The 25858-nt window shown below is 33.1% G+C and overlaps 1 protein-coding gene across 2 annotated transcripts in view; it reads right to left on the bottom strand.

Annotated features, from left to right (window-relative positions):
• LOC145246078 (uncharacterized protein ZK1073.1-like) overlaps window positions 1-25015 on the bottom strand; it is a 165640-nt gene extending 140625 nt beyond the window's left edge. Inside the window, exon 1 of one of the 2 annotated variants that reach the window (XM_080107932.1) lies at window positions 24546-25015. In XM_080107932.1, the coding sequence (XP_079964058.1) occupies window positions 24546-24563 (18 nt within the window). In that variant the 5' untranslated portion in view covers window positions 24564-25015. The remainder of the gene's footprint in view (window positions 1-24545) is intronic. The other variant, XM_080107931.1, reaches the window with a different exon arrangement.
• Window positions 25016-25858: the final 843 nt, after the last annotated feature.

Below are 25858 nucleotides of genomic sequence, written 5' to 3'. Positions count from 1 at the left end.
TGATTGTTAACCAGTACTCTTCTTATTTGTTATTAAGGCATACAGATATTAAAAAAAAAAAAAAAAAAAAAAAAACACAAAAATGTAATCTGTTTCTTTCTATTTCTCTCTCTCACCCCTAATCATTCTCTTTCCCACATTTTCTTCTGATTAGTAATTAATCAGTAAATTATTCATAAACATAACCTTAACTTTATTGCTGAAATGATCAAACACAAATGAAAACAATTTTCAAGAAACAGAAATGAAAAACACTGATTTATTTACATTGTTGTATTTTATTGTTTTTATAACTTAGTAATTATTATTAAGCATGCAACATATTAATAATCCTATCAGATATAACCGTTAGCACATCTGCTGTAGATTTAACAGAACAGAAACCATATTGCATGTCATAAAGAAGGTTATTTTTGCTGAAGTGGTTGACTACTTCTCTATTTAACACAGATTCTTGTAATTTACTCATGACACACACGAGATTTATTGATCTGTACTGAGAGGGAGATGACCGATCACCTGAATTTTTAAATATGGGACATACTGATGAGGTTTTCCAGGGTGTTGGGAAGCAATTCTCCTTAATACAATGCTTAAACAGCTTTATAAGTACGGGAGCTAGTTCTGGTTAGAGGTTTTTCATCACTATAATTGGAATGCCGTCAGGGCCAGTTGCTTTACTGGAATCAAAGTTTTTGATTAGCTTGGCGACATCATGTACAGATATTTGTATGTCACATAGCGTATTTTCAAACACAAAAGGAAATGGGGGGGGCGTATCACATAGGGTAGAATTAGCTGCAAAGTTCTTGGCAAAGAGTTTGGCTTTGTTTGATGCAGGTCCATTGATGGTGGTTGGAATAGAGCATACACTTCTGTTCAGGACCCTATTTGTCATTTGCCAAAACTGGTGGGAACTAAGCCGCTGCTCAGCTACTTTGGACTTTACAAACTGATCCTACAACTCTCGCTTTCTTTATTACTCTTACAGTGGTCGCTGGCAGTCCTGATTTTGACATATCAAAGGCTTTTGATAAGGTATGGCATAAAGGTCTACTCCACAAGATCTACAACTATGGCATAGCCGAAAATGTCTTCTCAATTATTAAATCATTTCTCTCTGATAGGTTTATAAGAGTAGTGGTTGATGGGCAGAAATCAGAAGCTCAGAGTATTAGTGGTGGCGTCGTTCAGGGATCCATCCTGGGCACAACTCTCTTCCTGATTTACATCAATGATCTTCCAAATAACATCCTAAGATCATTCGTAGACATTTATGCTGATGACATCACCATCTACGGCAATACATCAAAGGCCGTGAATGACCAAGTTCTCCCTGATTCTCTCACCTCTGATCTTGAGCACATGGTACAATGGGGAAAGAAGTGGCTGGTTAATTTTAATGCATCTAAAACCAAGCTTCTATGAATGGCTCTCATCTTGGGGAGGCTCCATGTTTCAACAAGCTTCTGGGTCTGATCTTTACTCCTGATCTGAGATGGAAAACGTACATCAAATCTGTTGCCAAGTCTGCTGGAAAAATGGTGGGATCATTCTACCGCTCCATTAGATATCTCACACCTGATGCAATTCTGTACCTGTATAAGAACCAAGTACATCATAGCATGGAGTATTGTTGCCACATCTGGGAAGGAACTGCTAGAAGCACGTTATCCTGCCTTGACAGAATTCAAAATAGACTTTGTAGTCTAGTGGGGGATGCCCTTTTCTCTTCCCTGCAACCTCTTTTCAACAAAAGGGATATTGTGAGCTTGTCTCTGCTTTATTGTAATTTTCATGGCAAGTGCTCCTCTGAGCCCCAATCTATGGTACCCCCTTGCCAAACTTTCACAAAAAATACTCGTCTAGCTGAAACCAATGTCAATAATTTTCCCCACTCTTTATCTGTGCCTAAACCTAAATGTAAATTCTATGGGCAAAGCTTTTTTTCTTAGAACTGCATGCCTGTGGAACTCTAAGCTGACTATAATATGATCGTCTTCAAGTCCAACATAAACAAATTCTTGATGAACTGTCCCTTTAAGTAATCCAATTTACCAAATTTCCACTACTAACAATTATTACATCATTGTCTCATTGACTACTGTACACTCTTTAACCCTTATCCTTGAGTGGCCTCCAGGCTTTGATAAGTTTGTAAAGGATTTCACAAAAAATCTTTTATGGATTTTGACCTGGCAGGAAAACAGTTGGTACCATTTTTATGTTATAACAATTAATTCAAAAAGCCAAAGTAAGAAAATTTGCAACCCATTTCAACTTTACAAACTTTAAAGCAGCTTTTGACACAGTATAGAAAAATGCCTTATTGAAAATGGTAAGAACGATTGATGTTAAAAGCAAAATTGCAAACATTGTTGAAAATTTATTCAAACACACAGAATGCAGAGTTGTTAATGAATACAACATCACAAATTCGTTTGAAATAATTGTATAACTATGTTGTCTCTTATTTACTGCCCACTTCAACAATTTTTTGGGAATTTGAGATGAAAGAACGAAAAACTCTGCAAGCAACACAAGTGCTTAGCAATGAGTTCATGACTAATATTCACTGTGCAGATAATACCATGTTCATTGTGCTGTCTTGATATGCTGAAGTTCTATATTTCTGAGCTTGAGGCCTCTTACAAGAAATAGTAGATGGAAATGAACCCAGGAAAATGTAAAATTATTCTTTCTTCTGGGCATAATATCTCAATAGACAACAAAAAAACTGAAGATTGCGTGTTTCTTGTCTGAATAATTCTAGGATGATCGTCTGACATTAGTAGAAGAATAGAAATAGCAACTTTCATATTTGAACATTTAAAAGAAAAGATATGCAACAGACAAAATACATTAATGTAACATTGTCCAGGAACCAACACGTTGTGGCTTCAGTCGCAAAGCAGACAAAGAATAGAAAAGAACTTAAATTTGTTTTTTCTTTGTAACAACATTTATTTCTTACTGTTATAACTATGACGTCACCCTCGTGATTTCAAACGTTCTCTCGAACATCACCCACGCCTTTAATGTAATCTTGAACATGCTCCACATCTCTAACATGATCGTTGTCTTTCTCTTTTTTTATTGTCTTTTTTTCTTTACTGGTGACGTCATGTTGCATGCATCTGCACACGCACGTTCGCCCTATGTTACATTAAGGTTTAGAAATTAAGACTTTACAATGTATTCATAGTTTGTATTGTTACATATGAAAGTGAAACATGGACTAGCATGAGAGGAAGTTCAATGTCTTTGAAATTAGATGGTTAAGAACTATCGTTGGAATAACTTTGCAAGATCAACAAATGCAGTCATCAGAAATGGACTTAACATTAACAGATCCATCAATGGCATTATTTGAAAAAAAAAAAAAAAAAGAGAGAGATTATCATGGTTTAGACATGTTTCATGGCTACTAGACTTCAGCTATGTGAAGAAATTATATCAAGAAGATTTAATTCAATAAAGATCAAAATGATGACCATCAAAGAAATAGGCCAACCAGTTGATAGTGGCTCCTGGCAGCTGAAATATTAGCCAAGATCGTGATAAATGAAAGAACTTTGTTTTCAAGCAGATGGTAAATCTCTTTAGAGTACACATATAAGATTTGCAGTTGGTTTCTCATTTTTGTAATTATTGCTGCTTTTTATTGTGCTGTTAATTTTGTTAGCAATTAGGTATTAATAAGATTTTGGAGTGAAAAAAGCTTAATAAAAGTGTATAAAATGTAAATAGTTTTTCTTTAATTTTTGTTACATCTTATTGTGCTCTTAGTTTTTAATCTAATAATTAGTATTTGAATCTAATACTAATCACACAAAAATAAAAATCAATAAAATGCAATAAAAATAATTGAAGAGTTTGAGTGAAAAATACAATAAATCGAATTTGTCTAAATCAAGTCATTTAACAAATAAAAGGATTAATATATTAAATACAGTTGTCGATGAAATATTTTATTTATTTATTAATATATTATTTATTTATTAATATATTATTTATTTATTAATATATTATTTATTTATTTATTAATATATTATTTATTTATTAATATATTATTTATTTACCAATATATTAAATACAGTTGTCGATGAAATATTTTATTTATTTATTAATATATTATTTATTTATTAATATATTGTTTATTTATTAATATATTGTTTATTTATTAATATATTATTTATTTATTAATATATTATTAATTTATTTATTAATATATCATTTATTTACCAATATATTAAATACAGTTGTCGATGAAATATTTTATTTATTTATTAATATATTATTTATTTATTAATATATTGTTTATTTATTAATATATTATTTATTTATTAATATATTATTTATTTATTTATTAATATATTATTTATTTATTAATATATTATTTATTTACCAATATATTAAATACAGTTGTCGATGAAATATTTTATTTATTTATTAATATATTGTTTATTTATTAATACATTGTTTATTTATTAATATATTATTTATTTATTAATATATTGTTTATTTATTAATATAATGTTTATTTATTAATATAATGTTTATTTATTAATATATTGTTTATTTATTAATATAATGTTTATTTATTAATATATTATTTATTTATTAATATATTATTTATTTACCAATATATTAAATACAGTTGTCGATGAAATATTTTATTTATTTATTAATATATTGTTTATTTATTAATATATTGTTTATTTATTAATATATTATTTATTTATTAATATATTGTTTATTTATTAATATAATGTTTATTTATTAATACATTGTTTATTTATTAATATATTGTTTATTTATCAATATATTAAATACAGTTGTCGATGAGATATTTTAAAACAATGACAGTATCATATCATGCCAAACATAATTTTATGGTTTTCGCTATAGAAATGTAAATCTTTTAGTGTTGATCTAATTTATCAAATAATGTTGATCACACATTTCATTACAACTCTTTAATCATACAAACTATGAAAATCAATAGCAAATCTATTACTTTTTATTTACCTCCTGGCAAAGAAGTTAGACACAAACTCAGAAAGATTTTGACTAATATATGGCTTTGATCATGAGTAGTTTAAGAAGGTTCGCCCTCCCAGGCTTTGCCTCTCTTCTTTGGGGTGGAGTAAGTTTATTGATTACTGTCTGAGAGACTTTGACTGGGAAATGCAGATGGAACTGCTCAGGCAATACTAAAAGGCCAGACAACTCCTTCTTGATTGTCTTGACTCCCCCCACCTTTCTACCTTGTGTCAAATATTCCTGTGATGGGAAAGAAATAAATACCAGCCAAGGTGAGGTTTCGAAAAGCCAACACATTAAAGGAAGTGTATTCTAATCCACAAAAAATGTCTAAGCAGCCTCATCACTTTCCCAGGCAGGTGTGCCTAAAGCAATTAGCAATAAATTAACCCTGTCTCAAAGAGAGAAGATAAAGTCTGGGAGAGTAAACTTACAAGGATTGATGAACCTTCTAGGACTAAACAGAATCATATTTTAGCCCATAAAAGCCACTGTTGAACTGATTGACTGATACGAATAACCTCTAATCAAGCTGTGTCAGGTAAGTATGCAAATCTAATACCTACCAATTACAAACAAACAAAAAATCAATAAAATACAACAATGTAAACAAATCAGTAAATACTTTTTTATTTTATTTTCTGAATATCGTTTTCATTTTGTCTCTTTACCTTTCAGCTGTTGTCATTGTCGGATTTTATCGAGATTAATATTGTCAGCCATGGGTAACAATCCATACAGATACATAAAAATAGAGTTCTTTGTTTAAATCTTATTTTAGTCATCCCAATTGTTTAGATTGAAATAAGTTTTGGTATTCATCCATAGCCTTGAGTCCCTGGAGAGGCATAGGCCGTCTACAACGTTGTAGATGTTTTTGTAGCGAAGAGTTCTTTTTACAGGGTGAGGGTGCTGGCCCCACACCCAATCTTCCCAGAAGATACATACAGCGCCTAGCCTTCCCAAATAGTCACTATCTGGTACTGGCCAGTCTCAACGTTGCTTAACTTTGGTGATCTGGCGAGAACCAGTGCGTCAACGTGATTGTGCCGTATATAAAGGTTTCGCCATTATTTTCAAATAATTATTTTTACTTAAATATTTTTTTTTTTTAATTATTTTTTTATTACATTTTCACCCCAAACAAAGCGCATTGCCACTTTGGTGTAGGGGCTACTATCAAGGGCAGCAACTACTGGTACACTATGTTGGGATTTGGGCAGCAAGATATCGGTTCACGTTACACTTGAACTTCTGCATGTCAGTACAGTTAGGGAAGCAGGGACCTGGAATGGAATTCCAGAGTCTAGCAGTTCTGGGGAATAAACTACTGGAGTAAAAAGATCTTTTACATCTAGGGATCTCTACTGTGTGAGGGTGGGATTTAGCTGCCTGTCGGGTTTGTCGAGGGTGTCTACATCGTGGGGGCACAAGTGTCTGCAGCTCGTCAGAGTATTCACCATTAAAATACTTGTAGAACAGGCAGAGGGATGCAACGTTTCGTCGATGGGATAGAGGCTGAAGCTTAGATGCCAGTTCAGGGCCTATCAGATTGGCGACTCTCTTTTGAACCTTGTCTAGGAGTGAGAGACTAGCAGCAAAAGCACCAGCCCAAATGTGACAACAATACTCTATACATGGGAGAATGATGGCCTTATAGAGGTACAGGATACTTTCGGGTGTAAAATATTGTTTTAGTAAAGAAATAACAATAAAAACATTAAATTATAGCAATTTCATCATACAATTGAAATGCTGAAAAGAAAGCTTGATAAGAAAAAAATGTAGTTGTAATTTTTATAAACAAGTCATTCTTCATTGTATATGTCATCTAATATAACACAGGAATGACTCCCTTCTGCTTATTGCCTATGTTAAACACATGACAACCTAAAGAATGCTGCAGTACTGAAATATGCAGATGACATCAAATTGTAATGCACTCTTATAAATCTGTCCTGTAATAAGATCTGGACACAATGCCACAATGAATTACAAATTGGCAACTGAAGCTAGTTGTAGATTAGTGTATCACTATGTATTTTGGATGGAGAAATCCAGCATCCACATATTTTCCATGACACAAATATCAAAAAGTCTTTTTGTAGATGCAATGCGGCCATTACTGTCAACAACGATTTGTATTTGGTGAAGTATATTTCTAAAATTGTCAAGAACACTGAAGGTGCTTCGACATCTTTTAGCAAGATCCTTGTTAACCGCTCTTCAGCAAAACTGTATACAACGATCATATACGCCATAATCATGTTGACACACTGGTTCTCATTAGATCACCAATGTTAAGCAATGTTGAACCTGACGAGGGCTAAAATGAGTGACTATTTGGTTAAGACCAAGTGTTGTATGTGCTCTAAAGCTTCAGGTAGGCATGAGCACTGCCAAGCTCTTATTGCTCAAGACATATTGCATCAAATAATACAGTGGCCACATAACCTTGAAGAGTTAAGAGACTTTCGGACAACTATGGTGTAACCAAAGTAAAAATTTGCATCATCAGTGCGGATCCCCTTCCTTTGTTCCAAATATTAATCCCCTGAAAAACGTTCAGAGATTCATTAGAAAATTGGGGTTTGTATTATTATACACATAGATTTGAAAAAGTTTTCAAAAAACAAATATTTAACAAATAAATGTTATCAAAGGCAAGGTTAAGTTACTTTTTTACCCAATTGGATATTTTTTTAGTGTTTTTATTTAATTTTTATGTAACTACTTTATTCAGCTCGAAAAACATACAGTGTTTACTAATGTATTGGAAAATTAAAAGTGGAGCCCGATTCTCTGATGAACACAGTAGGTTTGGGAAAAGGAGTTAAAAATAAAAACTAAATAAAATACTGTTAAAAACTCGCTCAATATATGTTACCGTGACATAGGCTGACATATATTCGGTGGGTTTTTAACAGTATTTTGTCTAGTTTTTTATTTTTAGCTCATTTTCCCAAACCTACCATGTTCACCAGAGAGTCGGGCGCCATTTTTAATTTTCCAATACATCGGTAAACACTGTATGTTTTTCGAGCTGAATAAACATGTTACATTAAATATAAACACTAAAAGCATATCCAGTTATGTAGAAAAGTAACTTATCTTTCCTTTGATGACATTTATTTGTTATACATTTATTTTTAGAAAACAGTAATACAAACCTGAAACTTGTTATACGTAGAACGCGTTGTTTCCTTAAGCTTGGATTCATTGAAACTCCAACAATTAGCAAATGACTTTGTAAAGTCTCACAAAATTATTAACTATCTCGTTAACAACAATCCTGAACATCTTTTTGATCTTCTTGTGTCCAACACATGTGGACATGCTTACAAAGTCAGAAAATAACACAACTCCCATGAGTTCCAGAAACATTTTTTCACATTCTGAATTGCTTAAGCCTGGAACAAACTGCCTGCATCAGTTGTTGCCAAAACACTGCTGGCTTGAAGAAATTCATGTTTCTCAGAATATGACAAAACTGCACCTGATGCCCCCCCCCACCTCTAGATATATGCAGTTTTGATCACTTGTAATGCAATTGAACACTACATACAATGATTTCATTATTATTCTTTTTATTCACTAATAGTTCTCACACAGGTTATCATCAAAGATTGATCATTGAAACCGATGTTCTCTGGAGTCTGGGTGACAACAAGTCTCACCAAATTTCCAGTACTTTCCACTTCTTTTGAGAACCTTTGCAAGTGACTTTACATCATTGTAACAGTCGCTTACCATTGATTTCTTGCTGGCAATGACCATTGGTCTTTACTAGCATTTGGGTGGTAATAAGAATTCATCCAGTGGAGACCTGATCAATACTTCCTTCCTTTTTGTGTGGTAGCAGATGAAGCTAATGCTTTGGGGGGAGGAGGGCATAGTTTATTAGGTTTCTTGCAATTTCAGTTTTCTTGGAGAAATATGCTGTTTTTTCTGTCATTTTTTCTTTTTTCTATCGCAGTTTTCATGTGGCTTGTCGTTTATGGGGTTGGTTTCTGTATTTGAGGATTTTCCTTAAGATTTCAGTTGCTTTCATCAGTAACATCTGCTGTATAGTCCCAGTTTGCCCCTATTATTATTATTATTATTAGTAGTAGTAGTAGTAGTAGTAGTAGTAGTAGTAGACCTAAGACAATAAACTCAATCAAGTTCATAACTTTCTAAAGGGCAAGAAATCGTTTTTTTTTTTAAACATTATTTTGGTAGAACTTAATTAAAAGGATGAAATATTTTACTTTATTTCATATTAACCCTTTTAAAAATAAAAAAAATGATTCCATGGTTTATAAAGATGGTGACTATATTTTTCTGGACGAACATTCATTTCATGGTTTCATGCATACTATGAAATTCGCTATAACTTAATGTTTTGACTTTTTTTATTTTCTTGTTAAAACATGGTTAAAGTTTGGGAGTAATCGGAAATGGGATTTAACCCAATCTTTTTATTACTATATTATTTTGATCTTCAAGCACACTGTCTTCAAACGCACTACAAATCAATTTTTTTGAAAAATAAATTCTATTTCAAATTAAAAGCAACTATTGTATTCCCGTTTCTTTCAAATGTCAAAAAACCAAAATGACAGTTTTTTTCTCCATTACTTGTGTCTTCCTCTACTTGTTTTAATAGAAAACTGAATCCACTTTCTGAAAAATAAAACAAGCGTTGTGTTTGTTTTTTAACTAATTAACTGAATTGTTACTTGAAAAATACCTTGAGTCAACACAATACTAAATTTGTGAAAAAAATATAGGCTTTTTGGATTATTCAGATTATCTGAACAATTATTCTCATCTTGAAAGTTATTCTTATAACGTTTCAGCTAATGTAATCTTCAACCTTTTTCAGGTGTGTCTTATCAAACTTAGGAATTTGTAAAGAATTTTTAATGAAACATGAAATTCCATACAGATTTCCGAGTTTGACATAAAGATTCTCAAGTTGCACATAAAAATGCACAATAGTTTGAATAACTAAAATAATTCCAATTATCAATCCTCAAATAAAAAATTTCTGAAACAATTCTTTTTAATTAACTACTTCAAAACTAAACAACTCAAATTTAATGGAGTAGAGTTCTGTTTGTCTCAGCAGGCCATTCTCCTAAACATTACCTCCTTCTTCAAAAGAGAAGCTGAGGTGCCCTCTCAGCTATCAGATTATTTTTATAACCATCCAGAGTGAAGGTTTTATGTCCGCTTTTCCAAGAGGGTGCATTACACCTGATATATCCAAGTGGTTCACTATTTATTGAGAGATTTATATTCTCAGAAATATTGCAGCAGAGGCCGAATAGCCAGCTTTGCTACACCCTTGAATATGCCACTACTATCATTCACAGAAATCACTATTGAAACCAAAGCTTCTTATAGAACTGCCATAAACCACTGCGAACGGATTATAAAAAATGCTAAAGAATCTAATGTCCAATCCGTTAAATCTAGAATGGCAAAGAAGTTTGACTCCCATGAGTTTTGGCGAATAATAAACAAAACTGTGAACAAATGTAGAACCACTATCCCAACCATCATTAATTTATCAGAGGTTATCTCCTTAACATCTGATAAAATCAAAATTTTTGCAAAGAACTTTGTGACAAATTTAACCTTTAGGGTCAGGGCCACCTACTCTTAGAATTCTTCCACTATGACCAAATATAAATGACATCCAAATAACTTATTAATTTATTTATTGTGGACTATTTTCTCATCTTTATTAGTTGTTCTTTCACAACGTTTCGGACAACTATTTATACTCAAATAACTAAGATATCGCCAAACTTAATTTCAATTCCAATAAAGCAACTGGTTCCGACAACATTCCAGTAATAGTAATATTAAGTAATAGTAATATTAAGCAATAATAATATTAAGTAATAGTACTCAAGAAATTGCAATTTGAACTAGCTCCTATCCTTACAAAGCTGTTCAAACGTTCCTTAAAGAAAAATGCTTTCTGTCACCTTGGAAAACTTTATTTTAAAATACTAGAGATAAATTCTTTGCATCCAAGTACAGATTAATTAGTCACCCGTGCATCATACGATGCCTGAATTTGTAATAAATCACAAAGTGATCAGCTGACTCAGAGAAAACAATCTTCTTAGAGACAAACAATATGGATTTTGCTCTATAAGATCTATAGCTGACGCATTAACTGATATCGAACAGGATAAGTAAATCTATCAACAGAGGGCTTGTATCTAGGGTGATTGCTTCTGGATATATTGAAGGTCTTCAATAGGGTTTGACACATAAGTTTGCTTCACAAAGTTGTTAGCTATGGAGTATTTGGGTATGTCCTCTCAACCATCAAATCCTTTCTTTCTGATAGGTCTATAAAAATAATTACAGTGCAACCCGGATATAAGAGACGTTATCCTGCTCATGCAGCTCTATTATATCCGGGCTATACTTAGATGGGGGTTTCTTATATCCGGGTTACACTGTACATTAACACAGGCTCTATTTTGGGGCCAGTCTCTCTTATATCCCTTTTTCTTATATTATGGTCTCTTATATCCGGGTTACACTGTATTGACAAGTGAAAATCCAAAGTACATAGCATCAATGCCCCATTCTAATTTCAATCCTCATCCTGATCTTCATAAATGATCTTCCAAGACTGGAGTACTGCTGCCACATCCGGGCAGGAGCTGCTAAAAACAGCCTATCTTGCCTTGACAGAGTACAAAATAGACTTTGTGGCTTAGTAACCTCTCTCCCACAGAAGGGATGCTGCAAACCTGTCTTTGTTTTATCGTTATTTCCATGGCAAGTGCTCGTCTGAGCTCCAATCTCTGCCCCCCCGCCAATTTTTCACGATAAACACCCATCTAGCTGAAACCACTGTCAATAATTTTCCCCGCTCTTTATCTGTGCCTAAATCAAAACATAGATTCCATGAACAAAGATTCTTTCTTAGCAGTGCACGACTGTGGAACATTTTACTGTTTGCCTGTTTCCCACCTGACTACAACTTGGATGTCTTCAAGTCTAACATAAACAAATTCCTGATGAACCGCCTCCTTAAGTAAGACACTTTATCAAATCTCCAATGCTAATGATTACTACGATACTATCCCATTGATCACTGTACACGAAATAACCTTTATCCCCGAGTGGCCTCCGGGCTTTGATAAGTGGTGACCTCCATGTAAAAAAAAAAAAAAATCTTCCAAATCATATTCTGGGATCATTCGTTGGCATCTATTCAGATGACACAACTATTTAGGGCACTGCTTCAAAAGGTGTTAATGACCAAGATCTTTCTGACTTTCTGACGTTGGAATGCATGATGCAATGAAGGAAGAAGAGGCGTATTTACTTTTAATCTCTTAAACAAAACTTCACTTTTTTTTTTTTTATTTTACTAATGTCTGCATCGTCACTACTTCCCAATCGAAATGAATGACTCTTTTCAACGAACCCGCTACTTCTTTGATAAACTCATAGGACTGACCTTCACCTTAGACCTAAAATAGAAGACTTACACTAAATCTGATTCAATCCTTTCCCTAAATAAAGCCAGATTCATCCTAAGATGGAGTACTGTTGTTATATACTGGGAGATGTGGCTCGGAACACTGTTTATTGCTTTGACAAAGTGTAATATTGTCCGGGAACCAACATGTTGTAGTCTCAGTCGCAAAAGAGACAAAGAATTGAAAAAAACTTTAACTCGATTTTTCTTTTTTTTTTTGTACAACATTTATTCCTCATTCTACCGTTATCGCTGTGACGTCACTCACGTGATTGTCTTCTCGAGCGTCACTCACGTTTCTAATGTAATCACATTCTTGTTCTCCCTCATCTCTAACGTGGTCTTTATTTTTCCCTACTGGTGATGTCATTCTGCATGCATTTGCATATGTGCGTTTGTGCTATGTTACAAAAGTACAAAACCGACTTCGCAATCTAGAGAACAATCTTTATTTGTTCCAACAGCTCATTTCACACAGAAGAGATATTACTAGTTTCTACTTTATCATTATGTTTATTCATGGTAGGTGCTCGGCTGAGCTCCAGTCTCACCTCCCCGCAAACCATTCATAACAACAACTTGTAACAACCACAACAAAGAACTTTCCATTCTCTTTTTGCACAAAAAAAAAAAACAAGCAGAACTTTATGAACAAAGTTTATTTCCGATACTAACATTGCGTCTGTAGAACAAGATACTACAAGACTACTTCCAAGCCAACTACAGCATGGTCGTTTTCAAGTTTAATGTAAACAAAAACTTGCCAAGTTTTCCTCTTGGAGAATCAAGCTCTCATAAGTAATCCTCTGTTTATTCCAACTACCGTTTTCAATTCTTTCGTGATGGTTATTATGATCCAAGCAACAATTATTTTAACCTTTAATCTCGAGTGGCCCTCAGGTCTTGATAAGTGGTTAGCCATCAGTAAAAACAAAAAAGAAAAGCTAATGTTTGCTGACGCGGGAAAATTACTGCATAAATTAAAACTTGATTCCCTTTTGATTTATGGTTCAATTAAAGTTTATGTAAAATTCACACGAAATATTTGATATTTCTCAAAAGTTGAATTATTTTCGTAAAAAAAAAAAAAAAAAAAAAAAAAAAAAAAAAAAAGCATATCAAATAAACACGGTTGAATATGTTGGGGTTTTTTTTGTTTGTTTGTTTGTTTTTTGTTTGTTTGTTTTTTAGTATCTCCATCGCTACTCTATTAGAACGCGCAGTAAGTCGAATCTTGGATGAACCTAAGAAGTTTCCATTCTTCTTTCCAATTTTTTTTTTTTTTCAAATTATTTATTTACTATTATTAAATATTAAATCAAGGCCTAACTGCCAGTTCGAATCAAACCCATGGAGTGTAGTAGAAAGCTTAAGAAATATTTTGAAATGTCGATATATATATATATATATATATATATATCGATCGATCTTTTTTATATAAATTATTTTAAAATTGCTTTTTTTTTCTTTTTGCCTTTTTTTTTTTTTTTTTTTTTTTTTTTTTTGCTTGAGACGATCTTGCGTGAACACATCACATCAACATTTGTATTTGTTGCGTGATCTATGAATTGAGCGTGGTTGCCGCCGCAACTAATAAAATCGATTAGTAAACCATTTTGCATCTTCAGACGGGGAAAGGGGGTAACGACGTCGAGTGGGGTCGATCACGTGAAATGATTTTTGTAAAGATTCGTAGATATTTTAATAATAAAATTCTAATGTCTTTTTTTTTTTTTCGACGAAAAGAAAATTTAGAACGTGAGACTTTATTTTTTTTAAATAGAAATAAAATCAAAATGCCATAATCATGACCGACTACAGAGAGACATGTAAGGGATCACGTAGGCAAAAGAAAGAAAGAAAAAATATCTCAAGACATTCAATTTTTTCTCCATCAACAGCCAATCGTGTGCTTGCAGGCCCTAGTGCGATATTTGAAACCATAAATTTGTTATACATACATACATACATACATACATACATGCATGCATGCATACATACATACATACATACATACATACATACATACATGAAGGGAAGTGAAAATGTGACGTGAACAGTGAAAGAGGAGGTGGGTGCACTGGGTGGCAGAGACAGACAACAGTCAGGCACGTGGGAAAACGACATGTTTCGGCCCGAACGATCACGCATACTCATTCCGAACCCCCACTCTTTATACAATTGTATATTCGCCTCCAATACTCCGAGTGCAAAGTTTTATTCGAAAATAAACGACTTCCCCCACCTACCGTCTAAATATAAACAATAACATATCGAAAATAAACAAACCAACTTGCCCATTGTCAAGCGGCTTAGTAACAAAACACGACCAAACTTGCGACAAAAATAAATCAAATTAGTGTCTTTGAGGAATTGCGATTCATCCCTAAATGGGGTCATTCAATCATTCATTCAAAAAACGAAAATAGGGCATTTTTTTTAACAATATTCAATAAAACAACAACAACAAAAAATATGAGTGAAAACAATAAATATACAACAAATAAACGTTGCCAAAGGCAAGCTTAGTCACTCTTGACTTTTACCTATCTGGATAAGTTTGTGTGTGTGTGTGTGTGTGTGTGTGTGTGTGTTAACTCATTTTAAAGCGTTTATTTACTTACGGAAGTAGTGTCAAGTCTAGAGTTAACGAAAATATGCGGTTTCGTTAAAGCCATTTGGACATGCAATAATCGCTCAAAAATTTAAAATTAACCAATGTTACAATGTTACATTTTCGTACGACCAGTAATTTTTCAGCTATTATGGAGGGTCCAAATAATTTTAACGAAACTGCCATTTTTTCAATTCTAACTCAACCGACTTGACACTACTTCTGTTTCAAAGTAAATAAACGTTTTAAAATAAGTTAAAACAAACAAAAACTATCCAAGTAGGTACAAGAGTAACTTATCTTGCTTTCGGTAACATTTATTTGTTATATATATATATATATTTTTTTTTTTCGGAACTTTTTTTGTTTCGTTAGCTATTGCAAAAAATAAAAATAAAATAAATAAAATACTCCGAAAATCGCAATGACACGATGCATTTAACCGACGTTTCCCGAGTAAACAGCTTAGACACGGGAAACGTCGGTTAAACGTCGAGTAAACAGCTTAGACACAACAAAATGCAGTTAATAGCCATGTGATATATTTTTTAGTTTCTTTTATTTTTCCTTATTTTAAAGAAATTAATTCAATGTGCATTTTGAAATGTTAAATTTTGACAAGAAGTACATCTGGTCTAGTGGTTTTATATTAGTACATTGTACAGATGTCTGGCATAGGGTTCGGAATGATATCCAATTAGAGAACTTATAGTTCTGTTCGTCCCAAGAGAGCATTCTTCCAGTCATTGACCTCCCCCACCTCCTAAAGGAGGGGGTGGGGTTATTGCCGGTTGCCTGGAGCACTTCTACCGGGGAATGCCGACGGGACGGATTTAGGCGAATTTTATCTCATTATGCTGAACGTATTTTAGGGTAGTTGTATTCACCCACAACAAACTGACGAGCTAATTTTATTTTATTTCGGACTATTAGTCTCATCTTTATTAGTTGTTGTTGTTTTTTTTTTGTTTTTTTAACATAATGCTCATCTCAAAAATAAAAAAATTCCAATTAAGGAATAATATATATATAAACTGACGAGCTGTATAACCTTGTTACTGTGACAAGTAAATAATGCCCCTACTTTCTTGTCTCCCCAACGAGCGCAAAGTTAAGCACGAATTATTTATTCAGCTTCCTCCAAAAGAGCATTCTGCATTGTGAATCATTTTTTAAATAGCCTCTACCACACCCCACCTCTCTCTCTCTCTCTCTCTCTCTCTCTCTCGCAGGTATTCCTCTCCTCTTGGTCCTGGATATGACCTAAAACTATCCGATGGTGAGGCCCTAGCTTGCGGGCTTTAGGGAGTGTGGAGCCACCCTTTAATTGCCATTGCTCCCAGGTCCACTCTGACCCGGAGTGGTAGTATCTGTTAGGGTCCCAACTATGGGTTAAATAGAAACTGACTTGAATAAACATTCTATTAAACTCTTCAAAATCATTGGATTCGGCATTAAATGACCTAAAAGGGTTGATATGCCGTAAAACAAAAAAAAACATCCTCTCCTCTGACATAAGACGATTTTTGATCTTATCACGTCAAAAGACCGAATACGATGCGCGTTGTTTATAGTAAGTTATTTATGCTTAATCTATTAAAAATTTAAAATTAAAAAAAAAAAAACACTTATTTTCTATCACAATAAAAGTCACACTCAAAATAAATTGAAAAAAATCAGTTCCATCATTCCAGTGAGAATTTTGAATAATTAATAATACAAACATTCAAAATTATGGGGAAATAAAAATCAACCAAAGAACAAAGGTAGGCTCTCTCTACCGTGCTAGAAAGCTACTAACGCCCGACAGTATCCTGTACCTCTATAAGGCCACCATTCGCCCATGTATGGAGTAATACTCCATTGGAGTATTGCTGTCACATTTGGGCTGGTGCATCTGCTACTAGTATCTGGCTCTTAGACAATGTCCAAAAGAGTCTTCAACCTGATAGATCTTGAACTGTCATCCTTTGTCCCACCAACGAAATGTTGCATCCCTCTGCCTATTCTACAAGTATTTTAATGGTGAATGCTCTGACGAACTGCAAGCACTTGTGCCCCCACGACGTAAATACCCTCGACAAACCCGACAAGCAACTAAATCCCACTCCTACACAGGAGAGATCCCAAGATGTAAGAGAGCTTTCTACTCCAGTAGTTTCTTCCCCAGAACCGCTAGACTTTGGAATCCCCTTCCGGATCCCTACTTCCCCAACTTTACTGACATGCAGAAGTTCAAGTGTAACGTGAACCGACATCTTGCTGCCCAACTCCCTACATAGTATCCCAGTAGTTCATGTCCTTGATAGTAAAAGTGACAATGTGCCATGTTTGGAGTGAAAATGTAATTTAAAAAAAAAAAATTAAAAAAAAAACTACCTTTTCTAAATTCAGTCGTCGTACTCATTCGAAACTTACACGACCTTCTCGATTTTCAAGATCAAGGTTAAAATCAACATTAAGGGCAAGGTTAAGTACGTCCGACAGACAGAACCAGTTGTAGATATGCGATGTCCGAGATAGGAAGGTAGCGGCCACTGAGTACTGACTCCAAAAAAAGTTCTATTCAAAAGATTGCATAAAAGTTATTTTGCTTTTCTGTCATTTTTTTTTATATATGTATATAAAAAACATAATGCACAAAATAGAATTTTATTCGAGACAAAAATTATAATTTATGATCAAAAATCAATTTTATTCAAAATACATGCAAAAAAAAAAATTAAAAAAGGTGAAACATTTTTTAGCTGTTTTTGTATTCTGCAATTGAACGTACTTTATCTTTGTAAAATAATATTTGTGTTTTTATCTTAATTTGTTCATTTATTGTCCAGATCTTTGGATCTAAAAGGGGGCGTTTTTTTTTTGTTGTTGTTGTTGTTGTTGTTTTTATATTTACCTTTAGATAACAAAGGATTGAATAGGTAAAAAAGGAAATCAATATAAGAAGGCAACAATGGAATCACAGATTGTTAGTGTAACGTGGAAAGAAGGCAAACTAATTTATTACACACGCACGCATACACATATACTTCACACGCACACACACACATATATTTCACACACGCGCGCACACACATATATATATATTTCACAGGCACACACACATATATTTCACACACACACACACATATATTTCAAACACACACATATCACACACATACATATATCACACACATACATATATATATCACACACACACATCTATCACACACACATCTATATCACACACACACACACATATATATCACACACACACACATATATATATCACACACACATATATATATCACACACACACACATATATCACACACACACATATATATATCACACACACACACATATATATATCACACACACATATATATATATCACACACACATATATATATATCACACACACACATATATATATCACACACACACATATATATATCACACACACACATATATATATATATATATATATATATATATATATATATATATGTATGTATATGAGAATCTAATTTTTTAAGCGATTACACGTCAACACTCCGAAAATTCTTGCAATAATATATTTCCTTTGGACGGATTGATTGTTGCTATTTCTTCTGATGAGTTAAGGGCAAAATAGATTCACTGATTCATATAATAAGTGATTGATTTTGCACTACGAAACAGATACTGTCAAGAATTGCAAATGTCAACTGAATTAAAGGAATAAATTATAAGATGGTCAACATCAATGATTTTGGAATATAGATTTTTTTTGTCATTAATTCATTATATATAATTACCTGATTCGCGTCATTCATTTATTGCATAAACAAGAAAAAAGAATTTTAACGTTAAATAGTCTACCACACAATTTTTCCCCTAATAAAGTAATCACCATTTAATGGCCAAATTACGTTAAGAATGATAAGAATCAACTTGTATTTTAGAACGAAACCTGCAAGAACAAACTGCACGAATTACGAAATAAGGAATACGTGTGGAGTCCTTATTTACTTGCCTCCCCACGAGGGCAAAGTTATACACAAGATCGTTTTTGTTTTTTTTTTTCAATGTGGGAGATTATCCAACTATCAAAATTAGGGCATTCTGTATTGGACACCCAAATTGTCCTAGTTTTTCCTCCACTGAGAAAACAACAGATACTACACATTGATACTGTTCATATTATTGCAATATTTTCTTTTTAAATACATGAGATTATTGTTTAAAACAAGGGATATTCAAAGCGTTAATAACTAAGCAATGGTTGTTTAATTGTGGCTATTAATTTATCCCCCCCCCCTCTGCTCTCAACGGAAAAATGAAAATGAAAATCTAATGTTTTTATGCGATTACACGTCAACACTCCGGAAATTCTTGGAATAATAATAGGTGCAAGTCCAGAGTCCAACCTAATTAAAAAAAAAAAAAATAAACAAAAGTACAGAAAAAACTTTATGATGTAGTTTTATATATATATATATATATATATATATATATATATATATATATATATATATATATATATATATATATAAAATCATTTTTTTTTTTTTTTACGATTTTAACAGTAAATTGTGGCCAGTAAGGCTGATTTTGATTTTGGTAGTTCGAATCGAGTTGTCTCCTTTTATCTATTAAATATGGCGGACCAAGATACAACGTTATCGGTTTCTCATAAATTTGATTTTCTTATTTTAAAAAAACCCTACATGGTCAATTTTTTGAGTAGAAATCGTCATTGATTACCTAGTTCTTAACTATACAGCATCATGCGGAACGAGTAACCATTTTTGTATTTCCAAAACCACCGATATTTTTTTCCAGAACTATTAGTACATTTAAAACATTGTTTTTGTTTTTTCTCGTATTACAACTCTTGAAGGGTTTGTGAAGGGCATTTTTAGTTTCTGCTCTTTTTTCTGTTCTATCTCTTCGTCTTAATAACATCCATTCAAAATTCCATCCTCTCGAAAGAAAGCAAACAACGTCTTTACAAACTGAGCTATGTACTCTAAAGAAGCAAGAATATTATTACAAGCACCAGAGTCTGAATCTAATTCCTTTGGGATGCGTGGGATGGTCCGGGAGGGGGGACAGAAAGAAAGAAAGAAAGAAAGAAAGAAAGAAAGAAAGAAACGGATCAATAGCAATCATAGAAGATTTAGTTCTTTTCACCCGGGAATTTTGTTTTCGTTATGATTTTTTTTTTTTTAGATAAGGATTAATAATTCAGATTGTTTGTATGATTCAAACTACTATTCTCATCTTGTTTCGTTATGTTCACAATGTTTCGGCTGATGTAACCTTCGACCTTCTTCAGAGAGTTTTTTTACTCGAAACTGGGAATTTTTGTATCCAACTCGGAAATCTGGACGAAATTCCGTACAGGTTTTGTCCAGGTTCCCGAGGAAAGTCGATTACACCGGCCGAAACGTTGTGGATATTACAACAAAGATGAGAAGGGTAGTCTGAATAGTTTAGGTAAAAAAAAAAAAAAAATTGGTATGATATACTTCCACTGAATGTCCCCCTCCCTCCGCTAAAAACGGAGATTTTACTTGTTTACTTGTGAAAACCCCGAAAAACTTTGCAGAAAGCAGAAAAAAAATTTCGGGTTTGTATTACTGTACACATAGATTCGAAAAAGTTGTCAAAAAACAAATATATAACAAATAAATGCTATCAAAGGCAAGATAAGTTACTTTTCTGGCAAACTGGATATATTTTTTGTGTTTTTATTCAATGTAACATATTTATTCAGCTCGAAAAACATACAGTGTTTACCGATGTATTCGAAAATTCAAGATGGCGTCTCACACCCTCTTTAACACCGTAAGTTTGGAAAAAGGTGTTATAAATAAAAAACTATACAAAATACTATTAAAAACCCGCCGAATATATGTCAACCTATGTCACGGTAACATATATTGAGCGAGTTTTTAATAGTATTTTATCCGGTTTTTTATTTATAACATCTTTTCCCAAACTTACCGTGTTAAAGAGAGAGTCGGGCGCCATTTTGTAATGTTCCAATACATCGGTAAACACTGTATGGTTTTCGAGCTGAATAAACATGTTACCTTGAATAAAAACACGAAAAATATATCCAGTTTGGTAGAAAAGTAACTTATCTTGCCTTTGATAACATTTATTTGTTATATATTTGTTTTTTGACAACTTTTTCGAATCTATGTGTACAGTAATACAAACCCAAAATTTCCCCATGGGTGAGGAGGAGGAGAAGGAGCCAGTTTTGCATATAAATTTAGCGCAAAAATGTTCATTTTCGAACGGCAATTAATCAATTTATTTTTTTATTTATGTGCTATGGAAGATATATCCTGTTTATTTTGTATTTTTATTTTTTGCGGAGAAGTCTGTCTTTAAGTGTGAATTTATGGCCTTGCCACTCCAACTTAGGGTTAGTGGTAAAAAAAAAAAAAGAATTACTTGTTCTTAAGGGAAAACAGAGATACTCAGAAATGAGTGATCATTTTGCGTTAAGTTTTTATTCGAAACTGATACCTCTATCTAAATTTTAAAATAATGCTCCCCCCCCCCAACTTTTTTTTTTCAACACGTTATTCTATTCATTCAATGCTTTTTCACGCAATCGATTAAAAAAATAAAATCTCAACTTTTATAAGGGGTGGAGGAGGATAACTGAGGGTGTTAATTTACAAATGAAGCTTATTTATTTAGGAAAGAAAAAGATAAGAGAAAAAGAAGGGAATGTCAAGATAAAGTTCATGAAATGGCGCGATTTGAAAACAGACAAAAATAGACGATTTTAAGTAAATAACATCAAAGTTTTATTTTCATTTTAATATGCAAGTCTTTAAATATATGCTAGCAGGTCGCCTGGCATTGTCCGGTCGTAAAATACGCTTAATGCAGATTTCGTATTGATTATTATATTATATTGGACCCAATATATACTAATGATTTAAAAAGTTTAAAAAAAAAATAAAAAAAATGACTCGTCGTGCGCGTGCGCCACCACCGAGAATCGAAATCAAACCGTTTAGCTTATGATTTACTTTTTCCTTGCTAAAAATTAAAACATGAATTAATAGCTATTACATTACGCATGCATATTCGTAATGCCGTCGTTCGGCTTTCACCTAGCAAATTTAATTTTTTTTTTCATTTTCACACTTTTGTACTGATTTTCCCTGGCTAAAACCCAAATATAAAGTTTTGCATTGGTGTGAATACCCTATATATTAAGTTTCATGTCTGTAGACCAAAATCTGACTGAGGAGTTTGTTAGGCAAAATTTTCTAAACAAAAATATATACGCATACATAAATATATATGTAAAGAGTTTTGTGTTTACTAACCTTTCACGCAAATATTACGCAAGTATAAATCATGTAGAATATCTGCATGAATATAATTACATTTAATAGTAAACTAAAGATGATCATCCGATTAGAAAACCGAAAAAACTAATAATTAAATATATAATTAAAAGAATATGCAAGTTAGATATTTTGCAGATGAATGCAATTCCGCGATCCATCTATAACAAAGTTGTATTTTCTTTTTGAATAAACAAAAAAGGGGGTTTTGTTCCTGGCCCTCGGGCCGGGATCAAAGTGTAGTAGTATCTGTTCCGACAGATACTGCAAGCAAAGACCATATGTGGGGGCAACCCCACATATAAGACCTTGGTCAATGTAAGGGCAACCCTCCATACCAATTGTCACTATCCAGCTCCCCTTACTCTCCGGGGAGCTGGTCCCCATTTCCCCTTCCTTCACTCCTCACATAAAAAATCGATCTTGTGCCTAATTTGCTCGGTGGGGGAGGAAATAAATACCCTGTTGTTCTTGGCCTTCGGGCCGGGATCAAAGTGTAGTATCTGTTCAGCAGATGCTGATTGCTGCAGTGCACATAAGTTAATTGGTCCTTGGTCAATGTAGGGGAAACCCTTCATACTGAGACAATTACTAGAGTTCCCCCTTTTTACCCTTGTTTTAGGGGAGCTGGTTTAACCCCACATTAAAAACGACCTTGTGTCACATTTTGCTTTCGTGAGGAAGCATACTCATATTTTTTGTGTATTGATAGTCATTGTATTTATTTGCTTCGCCACGAAAGCATATATATATATATATATATATATATATATATATATATAATTTCAACAGAAATATGAAACAGTAACTCCCCCTCTCTCTCTCCTCCGCCCTCTCCCCCTCTCTCTCTGTCTCTCTCTCTCTCTCTCTCTCTCTCTGAGTGTACACAATTTCATTATGTCCAAATTTAAAAAGCTGAGAAAAACAATTGAAAAAAAAAAAGATAAAAATAAGAAAGTAATAATTTCGTTTTTGTACAAAAAATAAATAAATAAACTCGATTCGGTAATATGTGTGCGTGCAGTTTCTTTAATTTCGCTTTTTTTTTTGTTTGTTCGTATTGCCATCCGGACTTAGGGTTAGTCCAGAGCTTAATGAAGGACATTTTTTCCGTTTTGTTTTATTTTTTACTGAAATAAATAATAAATATATATTTTTTTTCTTTTTCATGCTTGATGACAATAACGTGTGAAAAGGGCGGGATAGTTTTTTTCGTTAACTGATCAATCTTTATTTCTAAAAATCATATCCGCCTTACTGAATAGAGTTATTGTCTTGGTCCGTGATAATAGATTTTTACTCAAGGCTTAATGAAATAATTCTCCAAACTTTGTCTCATAATCAATGCTAGTAGAAAAATGCATGTTGTCCCTATTTTCTTGCCTCCCCACGAGGGTAGAATTAGGCACAAGGCCAGTTTTTTTCCTCTCCTTGAGAAAATCCGGCTTTCAAAGAATGGGTACTCTGGATTGGAACAAAAATCGAAATTGCCTCGGTCTAGAAAGATTTCTCCTTCACTGATCGATGATAGAAAAGATGATGTGCAACAATACATCAGAAACAGACACTACACTTTGCTCAGTGATGTATAATTTGAAGAGATTTTTTATGTTAAACTGTTTTTACAAAGATGAATTTGAAAAATTTTTCAGTTTACTTTTTCATGATTGTTATTTAATTGAAATTTAATGGTTTGATTAAAATTTAATGGCTTAACTGAATTTTAATGGCTTCTGCAGGAAAAACTACATTATTTTAAGAAATGCATTTTTGAGCATATATTTTTTTATTATTTCTGATGACAAAATTTGACTGAAATAATTTCAAGGTTCTTTAATTGATATTTCAATTGTGATTGCTTTGTTTTTTTTTATTTTATTTTATTTTTTTTTTTTTGTTCTTTTTTTCAAGAAAGGGTTCATCCCACTTTTTGAGCGAGACGTTGTTTTTCTTTGAATTGTTGATTTAAAAAAATTGATTTCTCTTTTTTATTTTTAGATATATAATTTAAATAAAAAAAAAAATAATAATACTTACCTCAAGTGTTGCAGCCATAATTAATCCGTGTAAAGTTGTGTAGATTTGCTGTGATCTTCGGCGAGACAAGAATAATATAATAAATAAATAAAAACTGCAAAGATTGAAGAAAGACGCCCCAAAAACTGATGTTCGCCCTAAACTTGCAGACGACGCACTCCAAACAACGACTGATGACACGATTGCCTTCTCTCCCTCTTTCTCTCTGTCTCTTTCCTTCACCTTCTCTCTCCTCCTCCTCCTCCTCCCTCTCTTTATTTTACCTTTTGAGTTTCTCTCACGCACTCCTCCTCACACTCGCTTCTCTCCTACTCTCCCTCTTTTTCTGCCCGTTTCTCCGTCTAACCCTCTTTCTCTTTATTTCCATCTCTCCTCCACTTTAACCCTCTCTTTCGTTCTATATCTCTCTAGCTTCCTCTCTTTGCATCCTCCTCTTCCTCCTCCTCCTCCTCCTCCTCCTCCAGTCCTCTTCCTCCTCCTCCATTCCTCTCTCGTTTCTTTTCTCCTTCCACCCCATCTTCTCCACCTCCTTCCGATTTCTGCTACTACATCGGCATACTTCGTTAATCTTCGTCACATTCCGGAAGAAGAAAAAAAATAAAATAATAGAAACCCATTTTTTTTCACCCTTTGCCCCCTACCTTCCTTACTTTCGTGTGCGTCTCGTTTAAACGTATTTTTCACTTCCTTTTTTTTTCTTTTTGTATTTTATTTATATATTTATTTTAGTTTTTACTTATTAGTGTTTATTACGCACAAAGCTGTATTTATAATGTGTTGCTCGGGTTAAGATATTAAAAAAGAAAATAATTTAAAATATAGTGGTGTTCATATTTTCTTATAATCCAATTGATCAAAGTTCGTACACTAGTTTAAAATAAAGAACTGTTTCTTGAAAAAAGTGGAATTCAGAAATGCAACCGGAACGAATAAAAAGGCGGGCATTTGATTTTACGTCTGTGTTTTTTGGGGTTTTTTTTCTAATGGCATTATTCCATGAAGAAGCACCAATTTTCCTTTTTTAATTAAAAAAAAAATGGTGCTTCTACAGAATTGGGACGAGATTTTGTAGTCGATAAATGGAGTTTTCAGATTATAAAAAAAACAATGGTTTCAACTGATTTTTTTTTTGTCAATTCTAATAAGTTACAATGGTAACTTCCAAATCATGCAGTCGAAATTACCTGAATATTACTGAATTATTAAAAAAAAAAAAAACTTTAATCGTGTTAGGTGAAAAATTGCCGCCATCTTCCTTAAATAAAAACGGAAAATTACCTCCCTTTTGAACTCTCGTGTCTCTTACGATCGTT

Source organism: Euprymna scolopes, chromosome 23 (genome assembly GCF_053919585.1).
Source record: "Euprymna scolopes isolate OS-2025 chromosome 23, ASM5391958v1, whole genome shotgun sequence".
NCBI lineage: Eukaryota > Metazoa > Mollusca > Cephalopoda > Sepiida > Sepiolidae > Euprymna > Euprymna scolopes.
This window is presented reverse-complemented; position numbering and strand designations above follow the sequence as displayed.